The sequence below is a fragment of the Denticeps clupeoides genome, chromosome 2 (genome assembly GCF_900700375.1).
Source record: "Denticeps clupeoides chromosome 2, fDenClu1.1, whole genome shotgun sequence".
NCBI classification, from domain to species: domain Eukaryota; kingdom Metazoa; phylum Chordata; class Actinopteri; order Clupeiformes; family Denticipitidae; genus Denticeps; species Denticeps clupeoides.
This window is the reverse complement of record NC_041708.1, coordinates 19,923,435-19,935,316: the sequence shown is the minus strand read 5'-3', so window position 1 is coordinate 19,935,316 and position 11,882 is coordinate 19,923,435. Positions and strand designations below refer to the sequence as shown.

At 39.9% G+C, this 11,882-nt stretch overlaps 1 protein-coding gene across 3 annotated transcripts; it reads right to left on the bottom strand.

Moving 5' to 3' along the window:
• Positions 1 to 1,547: 1,547 nt before the first annotated feature.
• Positions 1,548 to 8,723, bottom strand: LOC114784938 (NF-kappa-B inhibitor zeta). 3 transcript variants are annotated; one of them, XM_028970825.1, is made up of 12 exons: positions 8,621 to 8,723; positions 8,367 to 8,539; positions 7,348 to 7,469; positions 7,248 to 7,266; positions 6,727 to 6,773; positions 6,045 to 6,592; positions 4,474 to 4,579; positions 4,232 to 4,378; positions 3,674 to 3,734; positions 3,172 to 3,335; positions 2,734 to 2,869; positions 1,548 to 2,660 (listed from the first exon to the last, which is right to left on the bottom strand). In XM_028970825.1, the coding sequence occupies exons 2-11, from the start codon at positions 8,497 to 8,499 to the stop codon at positions 2,741 to 2,743; spliced, it is 1,476 nt and encodes a 491-aa protein (XP_028826658.1). In that variant the 5' UTR covers positions 8,500 to 8,539; positions 8,621 to 8,723; the 3' UTR covers positions 1,548 to 2,660; positions 2,734 to 2,740. The 3 variants fall into 3 exon arrangements, with proteins under 3 accessions (XP_028826658.1, XP_028826657.1, XP_028826659.1); XM_028970824.1 differs by having other exon boundaries at positions 1,548 to 2,869; XM_028970826.1 differs by having other exon boundaries at positions 1,548 to 2,869; positions 6,045 to 6,118.
• Between the last annotated feature and the right edge of the window lie 3,159 nt (positions 8,724 to 11,882).

Genomic DNA, 11,882 nt, shown 5'->3' with positions numbered 1-11,882 from the left:
AAGGCCTACCCACCCCTGACGGCCACACAACCATTCTAGTGTTGGTTGACCAAATTTTAGATATTGTTCTGAGGGAAGTGGTGCGGTAGCACAGACCCCCAAAAATCTTCTTTCAGACAGGGAACCCAATTCATCATCAGGTTCTGGCGCTACTTATAGAGTCAGTTGGGGGTCTCCATAAGACGTCTCCATGGCTACGGACATCTCCCCTTTTGAGGCGGTCACCGGGCACCCTCCCATCTGGTTCCCCACTGATACGGCCAAGGGCCCAGTACTGTCTATCAATCTTTGCCTGCACCACCTTCACTGGTCATTAGACCTCGTTCACCGGCTCGCACCGCCGTCATGTGGGCTTGGGCTCTATACTGTTTCCCTGCACCCAAGCATTTTCTCATCTTCTACCTCTAAGTACCATCCGACCTCTACAACTCATACAAAATGCAGCAGCACGACTGATCTTCAACCTCCTCAAATTCTCCCACACCACCCCTCTGCTACGTTGCCTCCACTGGCTCCCAGCAGCTGCACGCATCAGGTTCAAAATACTGATGCTGGCCTACAAAGCCAAACATGGAGTAGCACCATCCTACCTCACAGCCCTTATTACACCACGCACTGCACCTCATATACTCTGAGCCTCCAGTACTGCTCGCCTGTCCCTGCATCACTAAAGGTAAAAGGAAGACACTCATCTAGACTCTTCTGTCTTGGCCCCTCATGGTGGAATGAACTTGACCTCGAGGTCAGAACAGCTCAGTCACTGAGTATTTTCAAACGGCAGCTCAAGACTTTCCTCTTTAGAGAATATTAGATTAACTTGTAATGTTCTTATTGTCGAACTTGTGTACAGAATCTACAACAGAGTGAATAAAAAGGTTGTATTCATAGTTGGGGTCCTAATGAACCGGAACTGATCACTTCATTGATGGTAACTTGAAAGCACGTTGTAAGTCGCTCTGGATAAGGCCGTCTGCCAAATGCCTTAAATGTAAATGTAAATGTAAATGTAATCTCCTGCCCTGCAGCCCACTCCAAACCATGCCCTCCTCCTGAGTCCCCCAACATTTCCAGCATGTCTGCAAATGCACCCTTATGTTTTATGTTTTACATTTACAGCATTTAACATTTTATGTTTTACTGCCTGCAATGCTTCCTTCAAACCTTAAGCACCTTTGATATGAACATGCAGAACAAGTTGCTGCAAGTTGCTGACTCTGCTGGAATCTCACCTAGCTGGATCAGCTAACAAAAACTTCTGATGGGTGAGGTCTGTTTGATCTGTATGAACACAGACTGTGCGTGACAAGCTGAATACTGCTGGTGTTGCCCTGCAGTCCATCAATGTGTTTTTAGCAAGGAGGAAGACCTGCTCTTTGAATGCACCTAATCCTGACAAGGTGTAAGACATAGTAAATTTCTAAATCTTTTTTATCACCTTTTTTATAATCACCTTTAGCAAACATAACCTTTAAACCAAACCACACAGAATTAGGTCATACACATTTTATTTTATTTTAAATTTTCCCTCCACAAATAATAATTGGTCATTTTGATGAACAATGAAATATGCTTTATTTGGTTTAATCTGTGAAAAGTAAAAACAAAGTCTCACAAACAAAACCTTCCACAACAATACAAATATCTTGGAATCCCATGCAAAATAAATTGATCTAAATATTGTAGAGATTTCTATATCTCCAAATGAAAAGATTAAACTCAAATATATTCCCTAGAATGTATATGCAATACATTTTTAAAAATTAATCATGATCTATAGCATATACTAACCGTTACACCTAAATACTGATATTTGTTTTACTATAAGACAAATGAACAAAACATATGCAAAACATATGCAGAAAAACTGCCCCTTATACCCTAAATAACTGAAGACTATATAGTAATGGCTATATTCTGACTAAAATTCTAACATAAAGTCCTATGAAAGTCACCTCTCAGTATGAAGGTCAAGATCACTATGGATTATACTGTATATCTGCTGACCATTTTGAGGGTGTAGAATGAAAGAGCCAAAACAAAAAATGTCCATATACCTAAATATACCCATATTTTTCACCTAACAAAGTAGGGACTATTTTTTGTCCATAGTTAAAAATTTCCAGCTGAATTACAAGAAAGGCTATCACACACACTTAAGACTGGATCTAATTTAAGAACAACATTTTCTTCAAGACTGCAGAAAGCAGGAAATGAGTTTTGGCATCAATGTTTGTTTCCATAGTGCTTATAGTTCTTGGTTACCTTTATGTTTTACAGATATATGTAGGAAATCATGACTCTACCACTTTTGCTCTTGGAGCAAAAGTACAGGCACCAACATGTTTATAACAGTCATCTTGCTACAAGAATGTAACAAACAGTTGAAGTTTCACAGAAACCAGCTACTACGCAACCTCTGCATATCTGAAAGAGTGAGCAACACTAGGCTGGGCCTGGTGTTGACAGCTTTGCAAAAACAGTTGCAAAATACATAGCTTTGTCCATACCTTGGGGTACAATCCTCTCAGCAGTTATGTTCTAAAATTTGGAGTATTTGATTATATCCAAGACAGGTTCAAGCTTGTATTAACTCAAAAACATTTACTGTCAGTTAACAGGACTCAAGGTTTATGGAACCACAGCTAGGTCATGCAGATCCCCTGTAAAGCAAATATATGATGCTTTTCTGTACATCAGGAGCACTGATCAGAATTAAGTTCACATGAAAAGTACCTCATTGTTATTTGGGGTGAAGTGGGGTCCTTGCATAGCCTTGTGGCTCCCAGTTGGCAGGTTGTATCTTGCCATGTGGGACTGAGATGAGTTTCTCTTTCTCACTGTCAGAATTGGCGTCAGCTGGAGACATGACCTGGGTCCAATCAAGCCAGAAGTTAAATGGCGCCGTGCCTCTTTGTGGACCCTGCAACTGTTCGGTTTGGTGTTGTTTTGAGTTCTGGCAATCGGCACACGCCTGCGGTCTAGTTTCAGTTCTCCCCTTTATTTCCCTGCTTTCGGCCATCGTGCCGTTGTTTATTTATTATTTAATAAATCCTTGTTCCCAGTATGTCCCACCTCTGTGCTTCCTTCCCCCATCAGCTCGCCGATGTGACACTCGTGCTCAGAAAGACCCACAAAAACACCTCCACAGACCTATTTTGCTCACTCACTTACCAGATGATGCATGGTGCCCTCCATCTTTAAGAGGCACTCCAGCGTCTCAATCATCTGGTGATGGCGCAGTGTCTGCAGCTGGGTCTGACTGGGGTCCTTGGTCTGTTCCACTGCTCTCCCAGTGCTGCCCAAGGCCACAGATGCACTCTGGAGTGCAGTGAGGCCTGCAAGACAGACTCATGATATGGTATTTTGTACACAGTGCAGCCTTGTTCATCTCACATTTCATTACTTCAACTATATCTCTCAAATTTGAATATAAGTGTGAGTGAGTGAATGCTATCATGTAGCATAAATATTAAGCTAATCATTCATTAATAATGCAGAATTAATGGTGAATGTAGTAGGCAGTGATAATAAACCTGCATTGTAAAATTGTTGTAACTGTTTAATTAAAATTGTTCATTTTTGTAGCAATAAAATCCAATATGAAGACAGTGGGTGGGACTATTTACTAAAATGGCCAAGCATGTGTAACATGAAACATGTAAACCATTTATACCATTACAGTCTTTGATCTCCATATCTACATGCAGACCACCTTTCATGAATTTGTCCAGCACCTGTAGCAAAATCAAATGAACTGCATCACTAACTCAGCAACAGGATTAACGTACAACAGCAGCGAAAAAAGGAAAAAAAAAAGCGTTCCAAGATACTATAGCAGTCAAGCATATATGAATCGGGGAAATAATTAACTTTCATACATGGACATTCCATGGCTGTCATAATTAATGCTTTAATTAGTAATGTTTTGATTACTATATGCTCATGTTTTTTCTGATTCTTTCAAAACCCACAGTATTCTTAAGATCAGTTCTCTGGCATGAGTTCTCTCATACCAGGCCCTGAGGAGATTAACATGGTATATCTATGTGGATTTACATGGTGAATTTCATATGTCGGCCTACCCCCTAATACACCCAATAAACACACTGCACTGAAGAGTTTCCTTTGGCAGTGGTTGATCTTTTTCACGTCACATTCATGACCTATGTGACACTCGTTCAGAAATTCATTTGTTTAAATTGTTATTTGAATATCTGAGTTGAAAACTCACCTCTAACACTCTAACGTAACCATTCTCAGCGCTCAGGTGGAAGCATGTCTTTCCATACATGTCTCTCTTATTAACATTAGCCCCAAGACAGAGCAGGTCCGACACCATCAGATGCTGATTTCTTTCTGCAGCCAGGTGAAGGGCAGTCTAAGGAAAAGAAAGGATGGTAGAAATGATAGTACCATGCATTTCAGGTGAAGACTTGTCTTAAGCTTGCTTTTAAAAAAGGGCTTAGCACTTCCCTTCCCTTCCTCATCTCGGACGTCCAGTTTCTCCATGCCAGCCATCCGCTTAGCAATGACATACACAGGTGCTCTCCTACCCTGTTCCACAAACTGATGGAGCATCCTAGACATAGATCAGATGCAAATGTTTTCAGTTCACTTCTACAGTGCCTATAAAAAGTATTCAGCTCCTTGGAAGTTTTATCATGATAAAAAAACCCAAAACAATACAGCACATTTAATGTCAAATTGAAAACAGATTTCTACAAAATATTGACATATCAAGTGATCACCCCCTTCATGTCAGTATTTAGTAGCTGCATGAGTCTGTGTGGATAGGTCCCAATCAGGCTGGCACATATGGACACACATATGTTCAAAACTTTTAAAGCTCTGTTGCGGTTGGGTGTGAACAGCCCTTTTTACGTCCAGACACAAATTATCTACCGAACTGAGGTCTGGGCTTTGACTTGTCCATTCCAGAACATCCACCTTGTTGTCTTGATGGAAAATCAGGCTGCAAGCTGCAGGTGTCTTGCAGATGGAATCAAATAGTCATCTGGGATTTTACTATATGTTACTGCATTCATTTTACCTTCTACATTTATAAGACTTCCAGGTCCCACTGCCAAGAAGAATCCACACAGCTGTCCCCACCATGCTTCACAGTGGGGATGGTGTGTTTTGTGGTGTGTTAGGGACTTAGAGTCTGCAACATGCCTTTTGGCAAACTCTAGATTAGACTAGAGTTTCTTCAATGGTGGCATTCTCATTGCCACTGTCCCATAAAGCTTTCACTGGTGAAGAACCCAGACAACCCATCTCAGCTGCAGAAACGGGTAACTCCTTCAGACTAGTCAAAGGTGTCCTGGTGGCCCTTCTCACTAGTCTCCTTGCACAGTTGCTCAGTTTATGAGGACGGCTTGGTCTTGATGGATTTAACTGAATTCTAGGGGATGGGATGTTCAGTTTTTTTATCCAACATATCCTCTTTAATAACCTTTTTTAAGTTGCTTGGAGTGTTCTTTTGTCTTCATTTTATAATGGTAACCAGGAATAATAAAGTGAAGTGATTGTCACATGTGATACACAGCAGCACAGCACACAGTGCACACAGTGAAATTTGTCCTCTGCATTTAACCCATCACCCTGAGTGAGCAGTGGGCAGCCATGACCGGCGCCCGGGGAGCAGTGTGTGGGGACGGTGCTTTGCTCAGTGGCACCTCAGTGGCACCTTGGCGGATCGGGATTCGAACCGGCAACCTTCTGATTACGGGGCCGCTTCCTTAACCGCTAGGCCACCACTGCCCCTATGATTAATGATTAACCAAACACAGTCACTGCAGTCAAGTGACCTCCTCTCCACTAATTACTTAAATTAGGGGTGAATATTTCATGCTTCATATTTGTATTTCATTATTTTGTAGAAATCAGTTTGACATTTTCTTCCGTAATTTTATTTTCCTCAGAAAACCTAATTTATTTTGACCATGATTGATTTTTATAAGCAAAGCAAGAGAGTTACACATCTTTATAGGCATTGAATAATGAAAATCTGTTCATTCTAATGGATCTGAATATCGACTTACATCTTCCCATTCTTATCAGGAACCAGTAGGTCTTGATTTGTGATGCTCTTCAGAAAACTGTTCTCCCACTCCACCTGAACCCAGAAAAAAAACACATTTTCCCACTCTTCATGAAAGATGTAGGGCGTTTTTGTTTCTGCAGTTTTCAGTGATCTGTCCAGAGGTTCTGTGCTGAAATTACAAATGGACCCCAATGTTCCATCGGAGGAAGAGGCCTCATGGGGCTTGAAACAAAACTTCAGATCCTCTGATTCATCACTGCTGTAACCCCCTGAGCCATCTGAGAAGGAAGTGAAGCTGGGACGGAATCCAGGGAAACACAGTGAGCTGGTGTCTTGAAGGAAGTCCGAGTCCCACACTTTCTCCTGGACAGCTTGAGGTGAACTTTTGTCAAGAAAAAACTCCTCTGACAGGCTGGCTTTGCTTGCAGGCCAGCTGAAGCAGCAAAGATCCTTATGTGGTTGTTGTAGAGATGTGGTCTTCAGGTCTTCCTCCAACACTTCTGCTATAATGGAAAGCTCCTCCAGGCTCTGTGCATTGAGCATTGTCTTCAGAAAAAACAAAGTGCACAGCACCTTTGAATGATCTAACATCTTATGTAAAACACTCTGAGATTTCAGGGTTTTTTAGTAAATGTCAAGTGGAAAATCACTGAAATAAAATGTCAATCTAGGGAACGTACCTGTCTGTTTCTACGACATGCTGATGTATTGACACGTTTCTTCTCTCCTTTAAAAAATAAATGCATGATAATTATTCCACATATAGGTAAACAACTTTTAAAGATGTACTAACTTGCAATTAATTTAATTTAGCCCTTCACTAATTTGTATGAATATAAATTTGTATAAAATTTGTTTATATTTCAACGTGTGACTATAAGCAAAATTGCGATAACTGTTTTTAAATGTATACACATGCAACAACAATGAGCACAGCTTTGTTCATGTGGGGATTCTGACATATCACACAAATGCAAAATCCCACCATATATAAAGATGGAGACAGACAATGAAGGGGTTTTCAGGCCAATTAAGAGGATGCATAACGAACCATTCAATTTCATGCACTTTTTTATTGATATGAGGTTTTCATCATGATTTAAATATTATAGTAAGCACAGTGTAAAGTGAAAGTATATCATGTAAGTATGTAGTATACAATAGGAGCAAAACAAATAGAACACAAGAATACTTTCCTTACCTTGCGATGGCAAGTTCCCCTGAGAAGGAATAACAGGTAGTTACTAGGACTCCCATTTTTGGGTCCATTTGAATTATTTCTTAAAACTGTAATTTGCTACCTGGGTGCCTTTGGGGTCAATTCCCTTGGCAATTCGGATGTTCTTCAGGATGTCTCTGACTGGCATTCGCACTCGGACACCAATGTAACTTTTATCAGGTTTTGACTCTGAGCATCTTGTGGCTGAATGGGAATAAAAATATCCCATGGGAATAGAGAAATGAACTCAAAATAATCATGCAATAATGTTGATCGCTGACAAAAACAAAACTTCGTAGGACCCTTTTCTAGTCACTTAGTCATCACAATATTACCTATATGTTTCCCAAAATTGTGGTTATCTTACATAATGATTACATAATAATGGCGATGTAAAAAAATATCTTATAGAGAAGAACGATAGCAATAAAATGTCTATGGTAACAGAAAAAGCAGATAAAGTGGCTATACATAAAATCCATGTGGTATTTGCATCCTTTTCTCTCTTTCGCACTCATTACATTAGGCTGAACAAATAAGGCCATGCAACATTTTCACACACAGGGTGGTCAGGGGTTACAAGGTCAGTACTGAGCTCTTGGGCAAATTGGGTTCCACAGCCTATACGACCTCTTGTGTTCTACATGAGAATGTTAAATATTAATATAGATTTTTTTTAAGGTGTGTTGCCTAGTCTGACAGCTAAACACAGGTGAAAAACATTTCATGGGTCTTTCAGATGGGCAAGAAAAACACTTGGCCAAAAAACCTTTACAACTTTGCCTCGATATGGACCCAACTTCTAAGAACACGTATTATGATCTCACATTCACTAATTATCCTTTCTTTTGACCACTAGGTCCACTGCAGACCAGGAACAAGAGCTGCGGTTCTGGGGATCATATGACCTGTAATGTGGCCGACATAAAAGTCACTCAAATCCTTAAACATTACCATTTTTTCCAATTTCAAAGACGAAATGCTGCCTAATCCGTCCCTCCCACCTCCAGATGGCATTACAAACATAAAATAAACTACTTGGTATGGAGGGCAGGCAAAAGTATGATTTAATATGGCTTTTAATTATTAAATTCTCATTACCTTTGAAGATTCTTGAATGTGTTCTTCTGCCTGCAAGTCTTTCATTACCTGAACTGCCACCCATTGTGTTTCCCAGTGGAATGGAAGCGCTTCCACGGTAAAGCTTGTTCCCTTCTCCGGCATCTTGCATCATTTACTTTATGTATATATAAATATATATTTACACTTTCGGCCTGCAAAACACAAAAGGATTTCAGGTAAATAAAACCCAATCTTTGCATGCAATGCAGAGTAATATAAATCTGAAGCAATACCTGGCAGTCCTGCTGCACCTCTGGTGCGAATGCCGAGCCAGTAAAACTAGCGCTGCTGCTTTACCAGAGGGTGCAGGGGGCGTGCACAAAGTCTCCTCCAAAAAAAAACATGGGGAAAAAAACACCTTTAGCTTTAATTACCTCATTCATTAATTATGCATTCACCGTTTGTTTCAGAAACTTTAAGCAATGTCAGATTTGTGTTGAGAAAATACATGTATGAAAATCTTGTGGCATGAACCACGCTTCACCCTTAGAGCCGGATGGATCCTGGCACTGTCACTTTGAAATATACCTGTGCCATCAGAAAAGAAAGAACCCGTTTATGGGTCATTTGATATATTTGGTTAGGGTTAGTGCCAACATCTTGAATTCCCACATCCTCCTGCATCTCCTGGACTGTCAAGCAGGTCTGCAAATGCACCCTCTGACAATTACAAATGTTTCATTAAAGTGCAGTTTGATGTCAAATGGGTTTTTGGGCTGCCTTAGTTTAGAGAAACATGCAGTAATATATTAAGAATCAGGTCATATGAAAGAAATCTGAAATTGTTAAATGACTGATATCATATGGCCTTTTTTATACCATTAAATGTCCCCCCATAATAAAACAGACTGAAGTAATCAAAGCATACAGGCACTTAAATGACAATAATCAATCAGACCATATCACTGAGGGGAAATGTGACAATTTAGATGCAAGTATGGAGTTTAAATCCATTTTCACTCTTTCTGGTGCAGTGTGAAGGACCACGTACAAGTAAGAGGGGGCGTAATAATGCCTGCAGACTGATCTGCTTCCACGGTTCTCTGTACGTTCTATGTATGTTATGCTGTATGTTTCACAGCATCCACAGCTTGAACCACACCCAAAAACCACACCCAGTAAAGTAATGCCATACAGGTTACTATGTGGTATTACCTGCTTAGGGTCAGTATTTGATGAATATGCTTTTTTTTTTTTTTTTTATTTATTGTCAAACATTGTCATATAGATTGGTACAGCATTTAATTTTTCTTTTACAACCACCTAACAAAAAAACAAACAAGCTAACTAATAATAATAATAATAGTACTTAAATGAACACAAGATCAAAGATATTATATATATAATATATATATATATATATATTAGTGGTGGGCCATTATCGGCATTAACGTGCTGCGTTAACGTGAGACTCTTATCGGGCGATAAAAAAAATATCGCCGTTAATCTATTCGCAAAGTTGGGTTGGGAGCTGGGTCTATACTACGCAAGCTATTGTGCCGGAGTTAAATGGTTACACTAGATTTATAAGTATATTTCTTCTTTCTTGTGTCTTTTATTTTCTTGTTTTCTAAAGACTTTTATTTTGTTTTTGAGACCCGGTTCAGGTCTCTTGGACACATGGTGTGAGTTGTGAGGTGCGTGCAAAAAGTTATTTCTTTCATTTTAATTTATGTACATATTAGGAATATTTTGCATGTGTGTTATTCTGTGAATATTTTTTAATGTTCTTTTAATACTGTATATTGTAGAGAGAGGTGCAGAAAGACGCGGTGTGTAATGCGATGTTGTTGCTTTTTGTACAGAATACACTTTGCACAGAAAATCTCTTGGGTGTCAGCTCATCATTTGTGGTTCAAGAAACGAAATCAAAAAGTTCCACAACGCAGAAGAAGAACCGCTACACTATGATGACTTTCACCTTGATATCTTAGCGCGGATGTATACCTAGCCGAATTGCACTGTAGGGGGCGAGAACGAGTCTTCCAACTGTGAAATTACCACATCAAACGTGACGTGGTAACATGGATGCAGCTATTTAACTGAATAAACAGTTGGTAAACACAAGTACATCTTATTGAACATAATTTATTTTCATCACCAATTATCATAGTAGAACAGCTTTCTCATGCAGTTTGTGATGCATTTTGGAAACAGGAGATGAGCCCCTGGTCTAATGCGCCACCTGGCTTGAGAAACCCGTTCTCAAAGACTTACTTTTAGTCATTATTTGGGTAGCACACATATTGTGAATGCCTTCGGCAGAATTCAACTGAGCCATTTTAATCTAGATTAATCTAGATGAATGTATATTACGATAGATTAATCTAGATTAATTCCAAGATTACAGTGAGATTAATCTAGATTAAGAAAATTAATCTATGACCACCTCTTAATATATATATATATATATTTTTTTTTTTTGATATTATTATTTTATTTTTATTTATTATTATTATTAGTTAGCTATAAGATACTTGTCTGTATATTTGCCATGCTTGAAGTCTATCATTAAATGATTCTTTAGATTTGGCCATAAACTGTTTATATAATGAAGATATTTGACCTTTACCTTTCAAGCATTTAAGTGTAATGTTTTCCAAAGTAGAAAATGGAGGTTCAACCAGGCTTTGACCTTTGACCTCTAGATTGATTGAAATTGCGTAATTGCAAATATTTGACTTTTTTTTGTTGTTGAATTTCTATTTTGGTTTCATCGGACCATGACATTCTCCCAATCCTCTTCTGGATCATCCAGATGCTCTCTAGCAAACTTCAGACGGGCCCAGACATGTACTGGCTTAAGCAGGGGAACACGTCTGGCACTGCAGGATTTGAGTCCCTGGCGGCGTAGTGTGTTACTGATGGTAGCCTTTGTTACTCTGGTCCCAGCTCTCTGCAGGTCATTCACTAGGTCCCCCCGTGTGCTTCTGGGTGCCTGCTGCTGTGCTTTGTTTAATTGTCAGGGCTTACACTGATGACATTAAAGTATGCAAACCATATAGTACAACCATTACAATGCTTGATGCTTAGGTTTCTACTGGCAATAGGTGTGGTCCTGAGATGCCTACAGTGATGCCCACCGACATAACCTGTGTACAAAGGAGACAGAGGAGATGGATCTATGGACAGGAGGGAGTTTAAATTGTACATACTGAGAATGTAGGGTGTGTCAGAGCTGTCAATCATTACAACAGGATATTTACTTTATTAACTTTGTTTATGAAAACATAATTATGGAATCCAAGATTATAGGATTGTCACAGGGGGAATTCGATGATGTACTTGCAGACATACTTTGGGCGTGGGGATAAGCCGTCGTACCGGTAGAGGACACTGGGCAAGCGGGGCAGGAGGACCGGAGGCGCCTGGCCGGCGAGGAATGAGGAAGCAATGGACGTGCTGCAACGCAGCGGGGAGTCAGTTCGGGATCTTTGGGAAGGACCGGGGCAGAGGAGAACCGGAAAACGGCGGGTTTCAGGATGGTCCGGGATC

What these genes read in the sequence shown, in the direction of transcription:
- LOC114784938 (XM_028970824.1), bottom strand. Translation starts at nt 8,499, where the DNA reads ATGATGCAAGATGCCGGAGAAGGGAACAAGCTTTACCGTGGAAGCGCT. An exon ending in CATGTCGTAGAAACAGACAG is followed by an intron (nt 6,593 to 6,726) that starts GTACGTTCCCTA and finishes TTTTTTCTGAAG; the next exon opens with ACAATGCTCAATGCACAGAG. An exon ending in AGGGCACCATGCATCATCTG is followed by an intron (nt 2,870 to 3,171) that starts GTAAGTGAGTGA and finishes GATTGGACCCAG; the next exon opens with GTCATGTCTCCAGCTGACGC.